This window comes from Amphiura filiformis, chromosome 20 (assembly GCF_039555335.1).
Source record: "Amphiura filiformis chromosome 20, Afil_fr2py, whole genome shotgun sequence".
Taxonomy (NCBI): domain Eukaryota; kingdom Metazoa; phylum Echinodermata; class Ophiuroidea; order Amphilepidida; family Amphiuridae; genus Amphiura; species Amphiura filiformis.
In genome coordinates this window covers 7040986-7060615 of record NC_092647.1, presented here as the reverse complement: position 1 = coordinate 7060615, position 19630 = coordinate 7040986, and the positions used below count along the sequence as shown (strand labels likewise).

The 19630-nt window shown below is 39.3% G+C and overlaps 1 protein-coding gene across 1 annotated transcript in view; it reads right to left on the bottom strand.

Moving 5' to 3' along the window:
• The window catches only part of LOC140143025 (lymphocyte antigen 75-like), an 80285-nt gene that overhangs the window by 8697 nt on the left and 51958 nt on the right, over positions 1-19630 (bottom strand). Inside the window, exons 27-37 of the mRNA XM_072165056.1 lie at positions 17179-17341; positions 16097-16354; positions 14763-14924; positions 12931-13104; positions 11986-12119; positions 11153-11258; positions 9850-10094; positions 8774-8951; positions 7991-8248; positions 2172-2336; positions 1222-1398 (exon numbers count right to left, since the gene is read on the bottom strand). Coding sequence (XP_072021157.1) covers positions 1222-1398; positions 2172-2336; positions 7991-8248; positions 8774-8951; positions 9850-10094; positions 11153-11258; positions 11986-12119; positions 12931-13104; positions 14763-14924; positions 16097-16354; positions 17179-17341 — 2020 coding nt within the window. The remainder of the gene's footprint in view (positions 1-1221; positions 1399-2171; positions 2337-7990; positions 8249-8773; positions 8952-9849; positions 10095-11152; positions 11259-11985; positions 12120-12930; positions 13105-14762; positions 14925-16096; positions 16355-17178; positions 17342-19630) is intronic.

Below are 19630 nucleotides of genomic sequence, written 5' to 3'. Positions count from 1 at the left end.
AGTTTAAAGTGTTTTCTGCTTAATCTGGGAATTCTACCTTACTCTCTAAAGGTCCCTGGTTGTAAAAAGTTTGTATCTGGAATATTAAGAATGGGGGTTACACTCTGAAAGTTTAACGGTTGTCATTTTGGTGTGAAAAACACACAAAAATGTCCCCTATAGGTGGGTAAAACAAATGCACCCCTCACACACACACCCCAACACCCCCACACACTGTATGTAACACCAACACACAATCACAGAAAGAAACAAAGAATCATCAAAACTATAATGGTCTAAAGATATGGGGCACAGAGATGCAGCGGTCTAAGACTTCCAACCCCGGGCTTCCAACTCATAATCATGTGGTAGCTTATCATGGGTTTATCCCAGGGACATCAACATGTTGTGCACTTAGGCAAGGCTCTTCACCCCTACTGCCTCTCCCCACCCAGGTGTACAAATGGGCACCGGCTATTCAATGTTGGGAAGGTAACAGACTTGCTGTGGAGGTGCAGCCATCCCTACACAGCAACATTACATGGTGGAGTCTGGCCCAATCACCTCGAAACCGAGATGGGCACAGGTTCTTCCCCTTTACCTTTACTTACGGAAATAATTTTACAGCACAAACATGGATGAAACAAAGGAGATGATGATGATGAATGATGAATGACCTGCTATGATTTCGAACTGCACCGTAGTCTTGATCCCTTCTGCATTTATAGTTTGATGTATTATGAAAATGTGATGTTATACATGATGTCCCAATACTGGTAGAGACTGTGTGTATTTTGGAAATGAATGATTCCAAATTAAATAGGCAACTTCACTCTTCATCTTCAACCCCTAAAAGTACAGAGAACAAATTTAAATCATCCTGATAATCTAACAAACACATTGACCATAGAAGTGAGGTCTTTTTTCTTGTCTTCACAACTTTAATTTTTAGTCTCCCACAAGTATGGTGAAAAGCCTGCACATGGCCCTACTTTTACATTTCTGTGGGTGTTTTCTCTCTCTTAATCACTATCACTCTCTATCCCCTTCTCTCCTCTTTCCATCTCTCACTCCCTCTTTGCATCTCTCCATTGCTCCTTCCCTCTCTCTCCTTCTGTATCTCCCCTCTCTCTTTCTCTCTCTCTACACCACCATCTACTCCTTTATAACATCTCTTTCTCTCTCTCTCTACCCCACTATCTACTCCTTTATAACATCTCTCTTTCCCTCTCACTACCTTACCTTGTAATCCATTCTCAGAGATACAAGCTAGATGTCCATTAGGTCCATCTGTAGCACATTGTTCCCTGGCATCATACCATGTTTGTAGATTAGTTGGATCATCAGGTCCACCACCAAGTCTGTAACATTTATCTCTTAGCTTATACCAACCAGATGGACAACCACCAACAGGTCCCACTGTATCAAAAATAATTAAAAAAGAAATTCACAGGGAATTATAGGTGTAATGGGATGCTGGCCAATGATACAATCACAAACCTTTAAAATGCATTATTCTTCCTAGGTTTGCAGTGTTTAAAGATATGCTATTTTTGGTCAATATGCTATTCCAGTTGAAATCCATACACCCCCTATGGAAGACATGACCTAAATCAAAAGTGACATGATCTAGTCCATGGGGGCCAAAGGAGGCATTTTTGAAAATGTATTTCATTGTTTTTTGACTTCATATTTTTACTTTTTATCTCAATTTCAAATTTGCCGCCTTTGGCCCCCATGGACCAGATCGTGTCACAAATCTAGTCACCCATTCAGGGGTATCCACATTTGAAATTCATTCTCCCTGTGTAGAAGAGGTCATGTCATGATTAAGGTCATGTCTTCCATAGGGGATGTATGGATTTCAACTGGTATAGCCCAATCTAATATATTGCAGTTGACCCATGGCATTGCACATAGGGCTATTTGAAGTCTTGACTCTTTACTGATTGGGGGGGGGGGGCACAAGCCATTTTTTGGCAATTTTCCTATGGGATTTTCTAAATTTTGTAATCGATGCCCCCCAAATAGAGTTGGTTAATGTTCTAATTCTATTTGAAATTCGTACTCCCTCTGTGGAGGATGTTTCCCAAATCTGCTACAGGGGTAGTGTTTTAAATGGAGTAGTCCATTGGCATCATCAAGGATTATAGGTGGTCAATTGGCCACAAAAGGTTAATACCATCACTTACATTGTTTCATTTTGCAGACATAATGATACTCTTGTTCACGGCATGGTTGCTCTGTCCATCCTCCGGTAGAATCGGTTCTCATCTCCACGCATGATTGACGCATGCTGGGCTCAGACGCCCAATTGACGTAGTCCACTAGGTCTTGATTAGTCCATGTGAAAAGATCTAATAATAACATCCAAAGACAAATTCATAAATTATTATACTAGCTTATGCTAGGTCAAAAGCTCAGACGACCAAATTTTTTCACACAAGCTATTTAGTTATCTATTTGCATTTTACTGCTTTCACAGAAGGGTATCCAACTAGCAATGCTAATCTTAAAGGCTCCCTACTCTTTTTTACCTGACTGCGATAAACATGTATAGGTATGACTCTTTACAATAAAAGACTGGCATGTGCGAATAAAACGTACCATTATCCATCGCCACCAAATCATATAATATCTCACTACGATTCAAATGGACATAATACCCAGGATAACATGCACTGCACATTGCATGATTGCATAATTCTATATGTACTGTGCTAACATGGATAACAGTACACTGAGCTAAATCCTCATGAGATGGGACAATATCAAACTGCTTAGAACCCAGATACAGGAATTCAAATCCAAATTAAGAGGGAGCATCAGAGAAATTGAAGAAAGCTTGGAGTATGAAATTAGGGACATGAAATCGCGGCAACCTGACGAGACTGCTAAAAATAAGATAGTGAAACAACTGAGAACTGATTTTGGAAAGAGGTCATTCCCAAAAGACTGTACAGTTATAATAACAACCTTATCTTTACAGGTATCCCATGGGACAATAATAATAGATATGACACTGATGAACAGGTTCTGAGGGACTTCAGGAGCTCAAAGCTTGGCATTAATGATTCAACGGATATCTTCCTAGCTGATGTATTCCGCATGGGAAACAAGAACACCGGAAAACCCAGGAATACAGTTTCTGCAAATTGACTCGGGTCACATCACACATATTCATGACCTCACCTTTAAAAGAAAATGATAGCCCCGTCAGGCCAACGCTTCCAAGACTCTATTGAGCTTGTTAACTAAGCTCCCAATACATTCATCATTGGGCATGAAAAACCTCCTACGTACTTGTGGCCCTTGAGTATGTTTTAAAACAAAACTGCCAAGGGGTTACATACATGGTTTTGCTTTAAACATGTTCAGGGGCCAATGACACATAGGAGGTTTTTCCTGCCCAACAACGGGACATGATATGTGATAATTATTTTATTACCGTAACCACTCGGGTATAAGCCCACCCCCTAGATGTGCAATTTCACTTTAAAAATGGGGGTGGGCTTATATAACCGGGGAGGGGCTAGTAGTTGAATTTAAAAATAAGAACAATCTTCCCCATGTGTATATGCCTGATGATTTCACACCACCAAATAGTATTATAGGGTTGTGCGCCCTTGAATTTCAATTATCAGAAAAACCCATGGATTCTCAATCTAGCATTAAAATGAGCAGAAATTTGCATAATTTTAGCCAAATTTGGATTGATCATGATTAGTAATATTAATTCCTGCAAGTATACCACAGATGGGAGAGATCAAGTATTTTTTAATGATTTTAATCAGCCTTTTCTATACAGAAGCACTGGCACGATTTTGCCTGTAAATTAGGTAATTCCCAGACATCATAGACTTCGAGGTCCAGTCGTAAAAAATAATGACGGTCAACCTATATTTTTACCCACCCAGAGGGGTCAGGCTAGGGCTAATTTCAACCATCATAGCTGTCGCTAAGAACTGAGTCGCTCCTGCAAAGAAAAAATGACGTTTTCTGAAGGCAAATTTAGTACATATCTCTATGGGGATTTATTTGGTGGTGTGAAATCTGCATTGGCCTGTGTGTATGAGTCTAACTGGAGCAAACTTTGATTGAGCAAGTTAGCCCTGTGAGAATAAAGTTTTGATTAGCATTTGCATTCATCGTGAGACACTATTGATTATGATTTATGTAATTTACTAGCTAAAACTGCAGAAAAGGCACCATTTACTAGTAATATACCAATGCTAAGGTGAGTTCTGGCCCAAAATGGGAGATTTTGTGCGTGTTTACATTTCATAGAGGATTTACACCCATGCATGCACGTTTTGTTTACAATCATTATAATTTATGCATGACATGGATATCAATGCAATGTCAATGACCGACAGTGCACTGAAAAATTCATGAACTCATTGTGAATTCGTGCGCTGGAGATCATGAAATGAACGCCAAGATCAGGTAAGCTTACCTTGTACATGTACAAGGTAGCTATAGGTTAAGCTTCAGATTTCACCTAAAGACCCATATAATTCAACATTTATAACTGATGCATGGTCATGTTTTAACTGCTTCTGCGTGTCTGTCTAGCTGCCTGGCACTCTTGACTGCAAATTCATGAAAGCCTAAGCTTTTAATTTCATGTTTGTTTGTTTTTATGTTTGTTTGTTTGCATGCATGTGTATACATGACTATAGGCCTTGGATTGATGATGAATTTCGAAAATTTGCAGTGGCGAGTGGAGCAGAAGGTAGAGAAACACACAGAGGATCATCCAGAATGTCATTGTGGTTGTTGGGAGTGGACTGCTGCCTGTTCTAATGCGGGGTATGGTGCCATGTATGTGGCAGGAAGGATGATAGGTGCTCACAGGGCCTCCTATATGGCGTTCAACCAGTGCATTGACATTCCTCATGATATCTCTCACGTGTGTCACAGGAAAAAGTGTGTGAACCCAGATCACTTGTCGCACGAAGAGCGTGATGTCAACATGAAAAGAGAGGTATGCAAGGGACGACGTCAATGCACTGGCAAGCACATATCTAAGGATGGCAAAAACAAGACTTGCACTTTTATCAAATGTAAAAAGGTGAGATTTTCTCACTTAGTGGCTATGGTGTGGAATGTTTTTGAAGTTTTGCCTCACACAATTTATTGCAACTTTGAGTTCAGTTTCACTCGTTTCACTCTAGCTGTGATGAAAACTTCAAAATCATACCCACATTATGTACAATTGTGTTAAACTTGAACATGGAGGGGGGAGGGAGGAGGGGAAATTCACATGATTTTATTTAACTAGGATTTAGCTGTCCCTTGATGTAGTAACTCTCATTGTTCACTCTGTCGTGGCAATCATATCTCCGCCTGCGCAGGAAGGCAACTCGAAATTTGTAGAAACTAGATCGTGCACGTTTTTTTGAAATAATTCTGGCGATGGCTCATTTGATTCAAAGCAATAAGGCAAGGAGAGTTTGGAGATAGAGGCACTCCACATGCACTGGTCTTGCTCACTATAGAATCTCCAACACAATTGTTCAACATGTGAATAGCACTGTGATCTCGCCCAGCCCCATTTTTCGTGAGCATTTCATCGTGTGCTTGGGGTTTGTTGTGCTGAAGAAATGATTAGTTGCTTGCCTTCTGTGTTGTGAATCCAAAGCGAGTCCTCTGGAGTGCCTCTTTCCCCATTCTCTTCTGCAGTGAAGTAGAAAGCAAGTTAGAATCATCTTTAGAAAACTTGAAAGTGCCACGAGCAAACTTTGGGAGGTATTCGTACCTTGTATGCACACCATCACATACGAGTGAGTGTTTTTTACATGAGCGATGCTTCCCTGGTAGCAATCGACTATAGCTGGAATTACTCTAGCAGCATGCTTTATCAGCTTTTTTCAGACTACCTCCAAACTTTGCTCGCGCTTACGAACTTCCTGCTCAGCTCGCCACGCCATGCTATCGGCCAGCCTGTTCTTGGCTTGAGTTAACTTTATTTTTGTGCAGCGATGGCCATCGTGGGTGATCACTTTAGGGCGAAGTGGCAAGCGTGAAATAGCACTGACCACAGATCTGTTGAGATGCACAGTATCCAAAAACTTCTTAGTTTTAATGCCATGTTGGCGCATTTCTTCGGAAAAACCGTCGGCCATCCTCCCATCTGCATCGGTGGTTATCTTGTCCACCAGGATCGGTCCATCTCCATTGATGAGCTGCTCAGCAAGTTTTCTGCCACCACGCTTTTCATCCCCAGAATGACTACAGTAAGACATGGTAGCAGTACATCCCTCATGACCAGGACAGGATACATTTAGTCCTGCAGATCTAGCCATTTGTCCACTCTTACACAGTTTGCTCTCATAATTGTAGGCTATTATCTTTTTTTCAGGTGTCACATTTTCTGCAACGACATCTCTGGTCTGGGTAGCCTCGACTGGTATGGGAGTATTGCGAGAGAATCCAGCATTTTGCATGGTATCCTTGACAAGGTTTATCTGCTTACCCATGTCTTGCTCATTCAATATTTTCATAGTATCACCAACTTTGTTCAATTGTTTCTGCAGGCTTGATGGGCAGGGTGTAGGTTTGTTCATGGATGTCAGGAGTCTTTGTGCGCCAGCTGCACCAATGCTAGTGCTGTAAAGTCCAACAGCGAGACTCCTGTTCGGTTCTGCACTCTTTCGTCCTCTGCCCTTATGATTCACTTCGCGAAATAGCTTGTACTTAGAAGACACAAAGGAGCAGTCATTGCATTTGAGTTGTATTATGGCACTGAGTCCCCATTTTTGATACAGTTTTGAAGATGTGACTAGCCGGCTTTTGCATTCTGGGCTTATAGTTTCAAATGCGACTCCACGCAGTCCTGTATAGCATCAACACATGTAGGTAGATGTACTTCACTGTAGCCACTAACTGCGTCTTGTGTATTTTTTTTTTGCAGGAGCAGTTTCTCCACTGAGGTCTTGGACGAGGACAGTGGCCGAAGTCTTGAAGACACCACTCCTGATGATTCACACCTGGAGTCTAAGAATGCTTCACCAATGGGCTTCCATACACCTATGCCATCAACATATTTCATCGTGAATGTTCTGTTAAACTCTTCGTGAGTGAGCCGTGTGAGTTTGATGTCATTATTTACATGTGTAGTAGCTGGGTTAATAGCTGCTTTCTGATCTGAATGCAAAGGTTGCCTGGCTTTGCTAAACCATGTACTCTTGCGCCCACTCCATCCATGGCCAGTTCTACCCATTTTGTTGTTATTTAAGTCCTAAGCACTCTGTTTTGAAGTAAGTTGCTCCCAGGCAAAAAGAAATTCAACTGAATGTGAAAGGGTAAAACAAAATCCAACCACAGTACCATGCATAAAGATGCCTGTGATTGGCCAGTGACTGAGAACTTGAAGATTGGCATTATAGGCCCTACAAACTTTAACAATAGATGACAAGATGATCAAAGCATGCCTACAATGACCAGACAAGAGCTTTCATTGTTAGTTTTGAGTTACAAAGGTATGGGTGTGGTGTGCATTCAAGTGTGCTAATGAATCCCAAAAAATGCACACATTGTAACAATCTTCAAGTTCCCACAATTTTTACACTTTTAATTACATGTCTTTTCAGTGTGTAGGCCTATGTGATATTTATCGGAAAATTTCCCCCGTCGCATGGACCTACACAAAGAAAAATGAGTACACACTGTACCAGCAATTCCTATCATCTATGTCAATTTTTTTTAATTATAAGAGTATGGTATATTAATTTGTAACAGATATTTTTTATATTTGTTCTTAAATGTGAAAGAAAAGCATGAATATGATTTAAGAAATTAGCTAAAATTACTACTGGGCTTATACCCGAGTGCACCCTTGTTCCCAGAATGGTTTGAAACATAGGGGGTGGGCTTATATAGCCGAAGATGGGCTTATACCCGAGTGGTTACGGTAACAAAATGACTTCAATATTTCCAAACTGACAGACCACATCATTTTTTGGGGAGGAGGGCCATCTGTGAGGCTGACATTTAATCAGTTTCTTACCTGACTCATAGTCTCGTCTCAGACCAATCCAAGTCGACCCTACTCCCCAAGTGTTCCTAGCCCATTCAGACACCCAAGCGACCTCTTCGTTGCTATGGAGATAGGCAAGATGAGCGCCCTCTACCTGGCAGTCATATTGGGCAATATCCCAATTTGCGAGAGGTTGAGTTGGTCGGAAGTAGTAGCAGTGTCCTTGGTACAACTCCCAACCTGACGGACAATAGCCAAGCTCTGGTTCTGGTTCTTGTGGCTTTGAACCTAGTGGAATAAAGGGTAATAAAATTATATAAATCATTAGTTCAATGAGGTATTCCAGTTGAAATCCATACACCCCCTATGGAAGATGTGACCTTAATCTCCCACACAGGGGTTGTAGATTTCAAATAGAATCACACATTCAGGTAACCCATTCGAAATTCACACTTCCTCTGTGAGAGATTAAGTTTGTTTCTTCTATAGGAGGGTGTATATATTTCAACTGGAATAGCCCAGGCCACATAAAATAATGGTAGTTGCATAACATCAATAAGAATAACAGCACATCCTTTGTGCATGTCAAATCTGTAAAGGCTTGTTATGCAATCAAGCAAAATTTGAGACATGAATTCACTTTTTATTTTGTATTCCCATGCTTATTCAACAATATCCTGGAAACTTGGCAAAATTGGGAGATCCTAACAAGCTGTGAAAATTCAATTAGATTTGGTAAATTTCAACAGTTTTAATCAATATCATCAATATGCCATTTATTATACTGTGCCTTTAAAAATCCACAATACTTACTGAATGTGTATTTGCAAATGAATCCTTTTTGTTCACTGCAGTTCTCATCCACCCAGGTAGAGTTTGGGTTATTAGAGATGGCCACGCAGCCCTTGCCGGATGCTCTGCTTGGTTCACTCACACGCCAATTGGTAAAGGTCAAAGGCCATCCATCTAACCACTCATATTGACCAGTAGTCTGCAGGAAAAGAAAGGAGAAGATATACAAAGGGGAGGAAGAATCCCAAAAATATAGGTTTTTTCATTCCATCAACACCCGTGCCCCTATAAGCACCCACCCAGTGACTTTTTAACTTCTGAAACATTAAATTTAATTAAATGCCTGCCCAATTAATTCTTAATTTTTAAGTTTGCCTTCAAAGCAAAAGTATTGGTCATGCCTTAAAATATGCCAAAACAATGTACTTAAAATACCTCAAAATATTTAACTATAGCAAAGATTCTATTTATTTTATAGGGTCTATATTGTAAATTATTTAAAAAAATTCCATGTCCAAATCCAACATTATGTTTCCAGCTCTTGATCTTTATTAAGTTCAGGCTGAAGTTAAGTGTGTGGCCTCCCACACCATTTATAGCACTCTCATCACACTGGAAATAAATGGGTCATTTAAAGGACACTTCCAAAACGATGTCGGTGGACTTTGACTAGGCCTGTCGATTACAGGCGTAATATGATTTCATATAGTTGCAACTTTTGACTAGGACCAAATGATATATAGTTGACATAATTGTGTTACCAAAAAGCATAAATATGGGACATATTTACACCAGCTGCTATAATTACACTGCAACTTGTTTTGCATCCTCTTAAACATTTTGACATTGGTCTATATTCATAATATACATTATTCAATAAGTTTAATTTGAGCAGAATTTTTGTGCTTTTGGTGCTTGTCTTATATGTTGCTTGAAGGTCTTGCAGCATCTGTTCCTTTAAGCATACTTTAATGTGCTTATTTGAGCTTTTTTTAAAAAATTTTTGACCCTACATTAATTTACCATAAGTTTTATTTCAGATTACAGATGTACAAATAGTCATCCTAGTCATTATAGTCATGCATATAAGCACCTACCATATCAGCTTGCAATCCAATCCAGGCCGATTCCAATTCATTATTAAACATCACCACTTCAGCAAATCCTTCTTCATATAAATCATTGAGTGAAGCAAGATTGGCCATCTCTCCCTCGCACACTGCCTGTGCATCGGTAAACGTCTGTGGCTCAGTGACAACACGGAAGCATGATTGGAAGTATGATTGATAGCCTGGTCTGTCGCAGGAACTGATGATATCTGGGTTGCCTGGCAACGTTGGATCTGGATGAAAATCAACAACAATTTGTAATCATCATCAATGAAAACTGAAAGCTATTTTGTTCTATTTAATCTGCTTATATTAGAAGTATCCGGTAATATTTAGGGATTCAATCATGTTTCACCATTGTTCATCACCGTTTAACAACGATGCGGCCGCGTCGTCTGAGTGGTACACCACGCAGACGCGCTGGACGCGAGTTGTTAAACGGTGATGAACAACGGTGAAACACGATTGAATCCCTTTCAACAACGAAAAGAAGCTAAAGATCGTATAATTCACAATTATTTTACGAGGAAATGTCAGTTAATCATTGTCACTAAGTCTTACAAAAACTTCCGATGATTTCTCTGTTAATATCAGGAATAAAACTACAGAATAAAACGGCAAAGTTTAGCCAATACCTGAAAAATACTGAATTCAACTTGTAAGCTTGCATACGCACAAAGGTTCCAGGCATGACGAATTTTACGCGCTCTCACGTAACGCGCGCTCTCACGTTACGCGTAGTCTTGCGTTCGCGTATACGCTACAGTAAAAGTGTGGATTCATCACGGATTAACAACGATTGGCTCCTGTACAAAGGTATAGGAGGAGTTGTTGAAATACCATTCAATTCATTGTTTGTCAACACTGGGTTTTGCAGGCATTCGACAAATGTTATATACATAATTCATAACCTCATGAATAAACGTAACACATGCCATCCAATTATATTTTATTATTTGTAAAAATGTGGATGCAAATAGAGATCATTAATATTTCACAATTGACCGCAAAGTGCGTAATTGTTCCAAACCTAAATATTAGTAACCTCCGCATGTGCTGTGTTATGCGTCAAACAAACTGCGTGCACTGGCTGCCGTATTTAGATTGCACGCTACTGCATTTGGACAGATTGTGATTCATACTTTTCTTATTGGTCGTCCTATTTTAGCCTGTTCGATTTTTGGAAAAGCAAAATGTAAAAATCGTTTATTTTTGTGTTATTTTGTAAAGCGAAAAGTTGAAAGCCACTTTCCCTTTCTGTTACAAGATACTGAACTCATTTTATACTTACCAATATCTGTCTGACAGAGATAGGCATTCTCCTCGCTACAGGACAGATCTATCCATTTACCTGGTGCATCGGGATCATTAATCATCTTAGCACATTGGGTAGAACCCTATCAAAAAGTCAATGAAATGGTTAACATAAGAATTTAAGTCACAGCTTTGTATTAAATAATAAATATAAACAATAGCACCTTTGATAAAGGGACAAAACAAGTAAATTAGTGAATTACGCACAGCGTAAAATGTGTCCCAGCCAGAAGGGCAGCGTCAGTGGCAGTGGGGAGAAAAGAGTATACATAACTCATCCATAGACCATGGTTATTTGGAGGTGGCAACGGCAATGGCAGTGGTAGGAATGGAGTTCATATAAGTCTTCCATAGACCCTAGTTATTTGGAGGTGGTAGGGCAGTGGCAGTGGTGGGAATGGAGTTCATGTAACTCACCCTGGTTATTTGAAAGTGGCAGTGATAGTGGCAGTTGCAGAGCCAGGTATGTGTGTCTGTGTATATGTGGGGGTGTATGTGTGGCCCTGTCTTAAAAAGATGATGTAGAATAGCCCAGGCCAACTAGGCAATATCAGTTTTTGTATACAGCAATTACAAAACGTTTATACCAAGATTTAATTTTGCTAGTGACCTTGTCCTTATATCGCAATGGTTATTTTTACTCTGGTCTGGACCTTGCTGTCCGGATAATTCAATTATCACAATTATGTTTTGCCATAAAATGTCAAAGCAACCAGAATTAGCTTCTTTCAACATTCAAGAATAAATCCAGATGTGTTAGTGAAGGGTACACATTCATATACAAGAATAAAGACACATAGACATCCTTACTGAATCAGGTTGTCCGGGAGCCCAGTTTTCATAAGTCAGTTCAGATCCATCCACCCAGGACCAAAAGCCAGGGTAGTTAGTAAAACCTATCCACACATCACCTTCAATACCCTTCAACACAGCTGTCAGGAAAGCTGAAAAATAATTATATACACAGATCCATTTATAGTGCAAATCAAATCTAGTTTCAAATTCTATTAATAAACTATGCTGCAGAAGTATTCCTAAAGGTACAGTATACACATTTTGCAAGGATGTAAGTAACTGTTGAAAAAAAAAAGTGAAATGAAGCGAACAAAGCGAACAAGCCGAACACTTAATCGGAGCAATATTTTTTGTAAATGATAGGGTTCGGGGAATAAGTTATGAGGGTATCACCCCCTTATAAAAATGGGGGTTTTATACTCTTTTTATGATGAAATATCATCATTCAATTCCGGAAAAGATTTTTAAAAATTGTTTGTTTTTTTCTTGTTTTGTTTTTTATTTTCCAAATTTTCCAGATTCCCCCCCCCCCCAAAAAATGGAAATCCATAAAAAATGGAAAACATGCATCCCTGATATTGATCACTTATTTAATTGCTATCTATTATTTAGGTTGGGGGATGACTTTTTAGATATATATGTATGCCGAAAAGGGAGCTGTGTCCTGAATGATGCTAGATGGTTTATGGGGTGTATTGTGCCACTGTGGTTGCTGACTTTCTCTGAAACACAATAATCTTATGTAATTGCACTATATGAACCTAGCTGTAGCTCTTTTCTTAACCTTAACCCTCTAATCGTAACCCCCTTCTAGGGAGGTAACATTAGCTTACACTGTATTCCAGATATTTGTAAAGTAGCCAGGTTGTATCTCACCACCCTGTGGCTCACTCATATCAGCCAAGACAACCTCTGAGACTCAACTTGCCCACACAGACTTTTACTAACTTAATGACTTACATTGTATCCCAGAATTCTGTATAGTAGCCAGGTTGCCTATCTGTCCACCCTGTGTTAAACACACATTCTGTGCATCCTGCCAAGATAACCTCTGAGACTCGTCTTGTCCACCCAGTAGAAAGCAGCGATCCTTCAACTTGTACCATCCATTGGGGCAGCCACCACCTTCACCAACTGAAATTGAACAGTACAAGATTTGAAATAAAATGTTTTATTAGTTTGTATCAATGTTTATGTAGAACGTGTGATAAAAAAACACTCTACAATATGAAATACATAATATGTGGTGTGATCAAGCAAATTCAGTCTGAAGTCGGGCATACACTGAATTCAACTTTCAGTTTTTTACATGATTGTATGAAGTATTTGCAAAGCTACATTTTGCAGAAAACTCCATTGAAATTGAACATTTAATTCCAAAAATATAAACATTTAAAATATATCCAAAACAATATGCAACAAAAGAAATTATTATCTTTTTTTGGCTACATCTGAAAATATCCATCTTCCGTCTGATTTTGCTTGATCACATCACATATATGATCTAATGCACTCATTTCACACTAAAACTTCTCAACTCCATAGTAAAGCATTGTGCGTCATGGTTGCAAGATCTAAACATGCCTACATCTCTTCACTACATCACAGATACCAGGTAGGTGCTGCAACTATACTTTACAAGATGTGCAAGCTCCTGACCTGAATGCAATGCTTCCCTAGCCAGCCATATATGATATACCGTAAAACCTTGTCTACAAACGAGGGTTCATTGACAATGCTTCCCCAGCCAGCCATACATGATATACCATAAAACCTTGTCTACAAACGAGGGTTTATTGACAATGCTTCCCCAGCCAGCCATACATGATATACCGTAAAACCTTGTCTACAAATGAGGGTTTATTGACAATGCTTCCCCGGCCAGCCATACATGATATACCGTAAAACCTTGTCTACAAACGAGGGTTTATTGACAATGCTTCCCCGGCCAGCCATACATGATATACCGTAAAACCTTGTCTACAAACGAGGGTTTAATTTATTGACAAAAGAGACGAGAGGCAGACACTCTCCACAAATACAATATTTGGAGTTTGAACAACTATATCACTGATATATGCGGCTGTACAAACATGTATTATTGTAAGACCAATCTATTGTAATGAGTTTGTGGGGGTATTTGCCTTTCGTCTCTTTAATAAAAAATCCTGCGTTTAGAAGCATATATGCTTGTAGACGGAATTCTACAGTAGTCTGTCAGTGCCAAGTCATGCACTCACTGAACCAGTCGCCAAAACCTACATTGTTCTCCACTGACAGGACCTTGCAATGCAATCCACATCTTGAACAGACTTCCAGACAGTGTCATCTGAGTGATAGGATAATGGTACTCAGTCCATTTTTCAGCAACATGGAGAAGCAGAAGGTTCTCTACCACTCTCCTGAGCTGCTTGATTCATTAATTGTCCCATGGAAGATTACTCATTTAGTGCACAATTGCATATATCTGTGCATGACCCAGTCGTATCTTTATGTGGCTATTGTTCACTCTAGCATCTTACAAAAAATTTTAAGTTGGCCATTTTGAATTTGAAATACCAGGCAAGTAAAAGGAACAAAAAGAACAAAATCACAAGGTAAAACTAATTTGTAAATAACTTCAAACCAAGTATGCTATAAGGGTAAAAGATGTTCAGCATTACAAGGCTCACTCTATGGGTAATGGTATAACAATTATGGTAGTATAATACAAACTGGGAGACAAAGAGACACACAAGACAGAGATATTGACAGACAGACAAAGAAGACAGAGAGACAAGCCAATTACTTACAGACAGGTGCCTTGCACACATATGGGTTGTTATCCATGCAGTCATCTGTACTCCATTCACCACCATGATGTAGGCTCATCTCAACACAATGACTCATACTTGGCTGCCCAGAATTCCATTTCACATAGTCGACAAGTGAATCATCAATCCACATAAAAGAACCTGAATACACACAGATGTACAGAAAATATAAATTGGTGGTGGACAAGGAGGAAGAAGCTGCACACTAGGGCACGACGACCGATCTGGGAATCTTGTTCGCACTGCCCTCTATACAAGTAATTGAATAATTTTTCACTATGACCATCAACAACTGTACCGTTAGTTATTGATTATTCCCCAATTCTGACCCATCTATTGTTAACCCGGCCATCCGTTATTTGTTTAACAATGAACTTTATTAAAAATCGATACAGCATCTCCTCGCTATATCTACAGTGCATAGGCATATACGCATCGTGGCATTTTAATATCGAGACATAAGCGTGATCATTTCTTGCATGATTTATATATTATATTAATTTTTTTCACTTAAAAAAGTATCAAATCACGGAATATAATTTTTGCTTCTTTTATTATATAAAACATACACATTCCTTCCTTAAGAATCACGCAAGCAACGAACAAGCAGACATGTTTTTAATGTTTTAATGTCAAAATTCAGTGCATAATACGGCCCACAAATATCGTTGAAATTCACTACTTTCATTTCATTTCCGACCAAATGTGTTTCTAGTTTTAATGAGCACGACAGTCAATGTTTATGGTAATGAAATAAAAAGTTTGGATTATTATTGGTATAAATCTAAATTTCTTGTTTGAAAACAGTCAAAATATCCATTTTTTGTGTAAAAAATATGCCATATATAAAACATTGTATCTCGCTTATTTTTAGGTCGATTTAACTCGGGTTTTTTGCAATTAATTTATATGACTGTAAAATAAAATTTAGAAACACAAACTGGCCTGGTAGTCTCATACCTAGACAGAACAACCTGTATTTTGTATCAATCCCAAGCGGGATGACGTCACCACGAGGAACTAAATGGATGCCACTATTCGGCAAACTAGCGTTGCATGATGGGTAATTTCTGGTTCGTTGAACATGAACAAGACTGCACAGTGTCAACGGCGATCGGCCCTCGTGAGGGGTGCTAGGCGTCAGCTACTTCTTTTTTCTTTTTTTCTTTTGTAGATGACTACTCCCCATTCCAGAAAATACAGCACTAATTTTTTTAGATTAAAAAAATATTATCAACATCTGCAAAATGAAACACAGATCAATCCTAATTATTCAAATAATTATTTGCGCCCTGTTTCCCTTTTCCACTTACCATCACTGTCTGCCTGCATTCCCAGCCATAGTGTAGATGCTGAGTACAGGCTGCTAGCCATAGACATAACATACTCTTGCTCAGCGTGACTATGTACGCTAACCAGGTCTGTACCAAAGTTATCCTGGCATTCTTGTTGGGCATTTTCCCAAGACATGGCTCTCGCATCAGGGTCAAAATGATAACAGAATCCATTAAAATATTCCCAGCCATCGGGACAGTAGCCAGTCTCTGGGGTTGTTGGTGCTGGTGGTGATTCTAAATAAGAAAAAAATTAAAATTGTGAATCTATTTACAACCACTCCTATGTACTTCACCTTTCTTTCCTCTTCCTTCATAATACTTTCTTTCCTCCCCCTTCCATTCCCTTGTCCTTTCATTTCTCCATTTCTCCATCCAACTTTCTTCAGCTTCTTTCTCTCTTTCATTTTTAAACCTCCATTGTTAAAACATACGTTTCTTCTTTCACTTTTCTTTTTGACATTCTCCCTACGTCATGCCATTGAGTGAGTGAGCTTGGGTGCATGAGTGGGCATGTATGTTGTGCATCTTTTGATAAAACTTTCTGTTGAGATGTGAAACTTTCATCACGGTTTTCTGCTTTTAGTTACACCTCCTCCATCCTTACTCTTTTCCCTCCCTTCATTTGCTTCTTTCATTTCTTCCTGATGCTCCCTTGCATTTAAATCATTTGCTGCCTTTCTCACTTAACTTTGAACTGGGCCTCTATCTCTCTCTCTCCGCCTCTCTCTCATTACTCCCATTCCTATTCTATTTCTAGTGCACTGGTTCGATTCACAGCGGGTCTCATTTTTTGCTCCCTCAATTTATCATTTGTCAGTTTGTACAAGCTTTCCTTTTTAGTTTCTGTCTTATTTGACATACCATTCACTTTGTCAGATCCGGTAACATTGTCCCCTGTGTCCAAGCATGTGTATAGCAACCAGCTCAACGAAGGGGGGCTACACATGTGCACAGAGGTTTTACAAGGCTTTTTCCCTTGTGTGCCATCAGCCTGACCAGAAGGATGAATCCTATACACTCTATCCATCTTATCTGTCAAAGATAAGATGTCATCCTACCTTGACTGTATTTGCAAATAAACGGTCTCATCTCCTCACAGCTGGTATCATCCCAAGTCTCTCCATCAGTTAAAGCCACGCATCCCTCACCGCTTGGTTCATGCATGCCCCATGAGGTATAGGTCAAAGGCCATCCATCCTCCCAGTCATATTTTCCAGTCACCTGGTCATAAAAAAATTATTTAATGCTTTCAAATACATTCATGAAAACTATTTTAATGTTTAATAAATTTGTCATTTAATCATGTTTAACTGTTGTTCATCACCGTTTAACAACAATGCGTGGTTTACTTTACCAGAGCAGCTTTAGCTGTCCGAGCAAATAAACCAAGCAGATGTGCCAGACGCAAGTAAACGATGGTGAACAACAGTGAAACATGATTGAACCTCCTCCCCTACCCCTGGCTCCACTTTTTTCAGGGCAAATACAGGGGAAAATTCCACAAAAAAAAATTACACAAAGATTACACAGAAAAACAATTTACACAGGATTACACAGAACAATAATTTACACAAGATTACACAGAAAAAAATAACAACACAGGATTACACAGAAAAACAATTTACACAGGATTACACAAAAAAAATAACAACACAGAATTACACAGAAAAACAATTTACACAGAATTACACCGAAAAACAATTTAACACAGGATTACACAGAACAATAATTTACACAGGATTACACAGAAAAAATAACAACACAGGATTACACAGAAAAAAAACAACAACACAGGATTACACAGAAAAACAATTTACACAGGATTACACAGAACAATAATTTACACAGGATTACACAGAACAATAATTTACACAGGATTACACAGAAAAACAATTTACACAGGATTACACAGAAATGCTGTGTACACAGGATTACACAGAAAAACATCCTTGCATTTTTAATTCACCCCAATCCAAATTACACGGAAAAATTCCCCCTGCATTTTAATTTATCCAAAAAAAAATGCAGGGGAATTTTTTCCCCTGCATCTCAAAATTCAAAAATCCTCAAAAAAATTAAAATAATTTTTCCAAAAATTAAAATAATTTTTTTCCCGATTAATAAAAAATAATTTTTGGTTTAAGAAAATCCCGATTAATAAAAAATAATTTTTGGTTTAAGAAAATCCCGATTAATAAAAAACAAGATGGATCTACCGATTTTACCATTTTCAACGCTTCCAGAATTGAAGCGAATCGCCAAAGAACATGGCTACCGAGGATACTCAAAAATGAACACGGATCAAATTCACGATCTCCTTTCGAACCACCTCCCTCTTTGCTCAAAGATTTGAAACGTCAAGTTTAAAAGAAAGGGGATACAAAGGATATAGCAAATTGAACAAATCCCAGCTCGTAGAATTGCTGGCTAACCCTCATGCTTTCGAGAACATGACGAAAACTAAGCTAAAAACATTGGCGGGAGAAGAGGGTGTCAACGGCTACCGGTCTCTGAATAGAAACGATCTCATTCGTTCACTAAATTCTTCTCAATTTTACACGATAGAACTAAAGGTTACGCTCCACCAAAACTCCAGGGCCTTTGTGGAGCTGAAACGAGTCCGCGTTAAACTCAGCCGTTCGAACGCGGGAAAATACAAAAACAACTTACGAGTTCAAGGACAGCACCACCGATATTGTTCAGGATCTTTTTCAAAAACTAAACATGATGGAATGGTTGGAAAATAGGGAATCGCTGACCCCCACGTAAAAATTGTTTCAATCGAGCCCGGTAGCAACCCCGTCAACTTCGATCATAATGTCGAGAAGTTGCGGACAAATCCGCTCCTCAAGTTTTTTTCTCATTGGACGGACTCCACAGAATGGGACAGTCCTGAATTTCAATCAGGCAGATGTATGGCAACTGTGTTTCTTGAAAGTTTAAAGATATTTTGAAGCAGCGAGAATAAAGCCCAATCCGCTGCTTACTTACGAAGGTCTTTGAAACTAGCCAGACCCGACGATCCTGTACCCGGCGAAGGTTCGAGCTGGAAACTGTCGTGGACGCATGCCAAAGTTTGGTTGGAAAAATTTCGTATTCGGGTCTAGTGATTGACGCTGGAGGATATGTTCGAAGCAGGTACGATGCACGGCGGGGCGACACGCATATCAATCACGCTGGATTTAATATTCTCCGTCATAATAAGCACATCTGGCTCGTGAATAAAAACGTTCAGGAGTGTGCACAAAAATACTCGGGAAAGCAACCCGACCCCCAACTCCCTCGTCCGCAATATTCGATGAAACTTTCTGATAAATGGCCCCGACCCAACGAGAATAACGAAACACTTTACTTCGTCGGTTCCGAGGATTAGATTTTGACCATCGAGCTTGAAGGCACCTGTCGAATTGTTGCCGCCACCGGGAAGAGCCCGAAAACTTCGTCAGAGAATTTCATCAAGACCACAATATCGAGCCAGGTAGTTTGACTTGCAGAAGCGGCGTCGTGGAT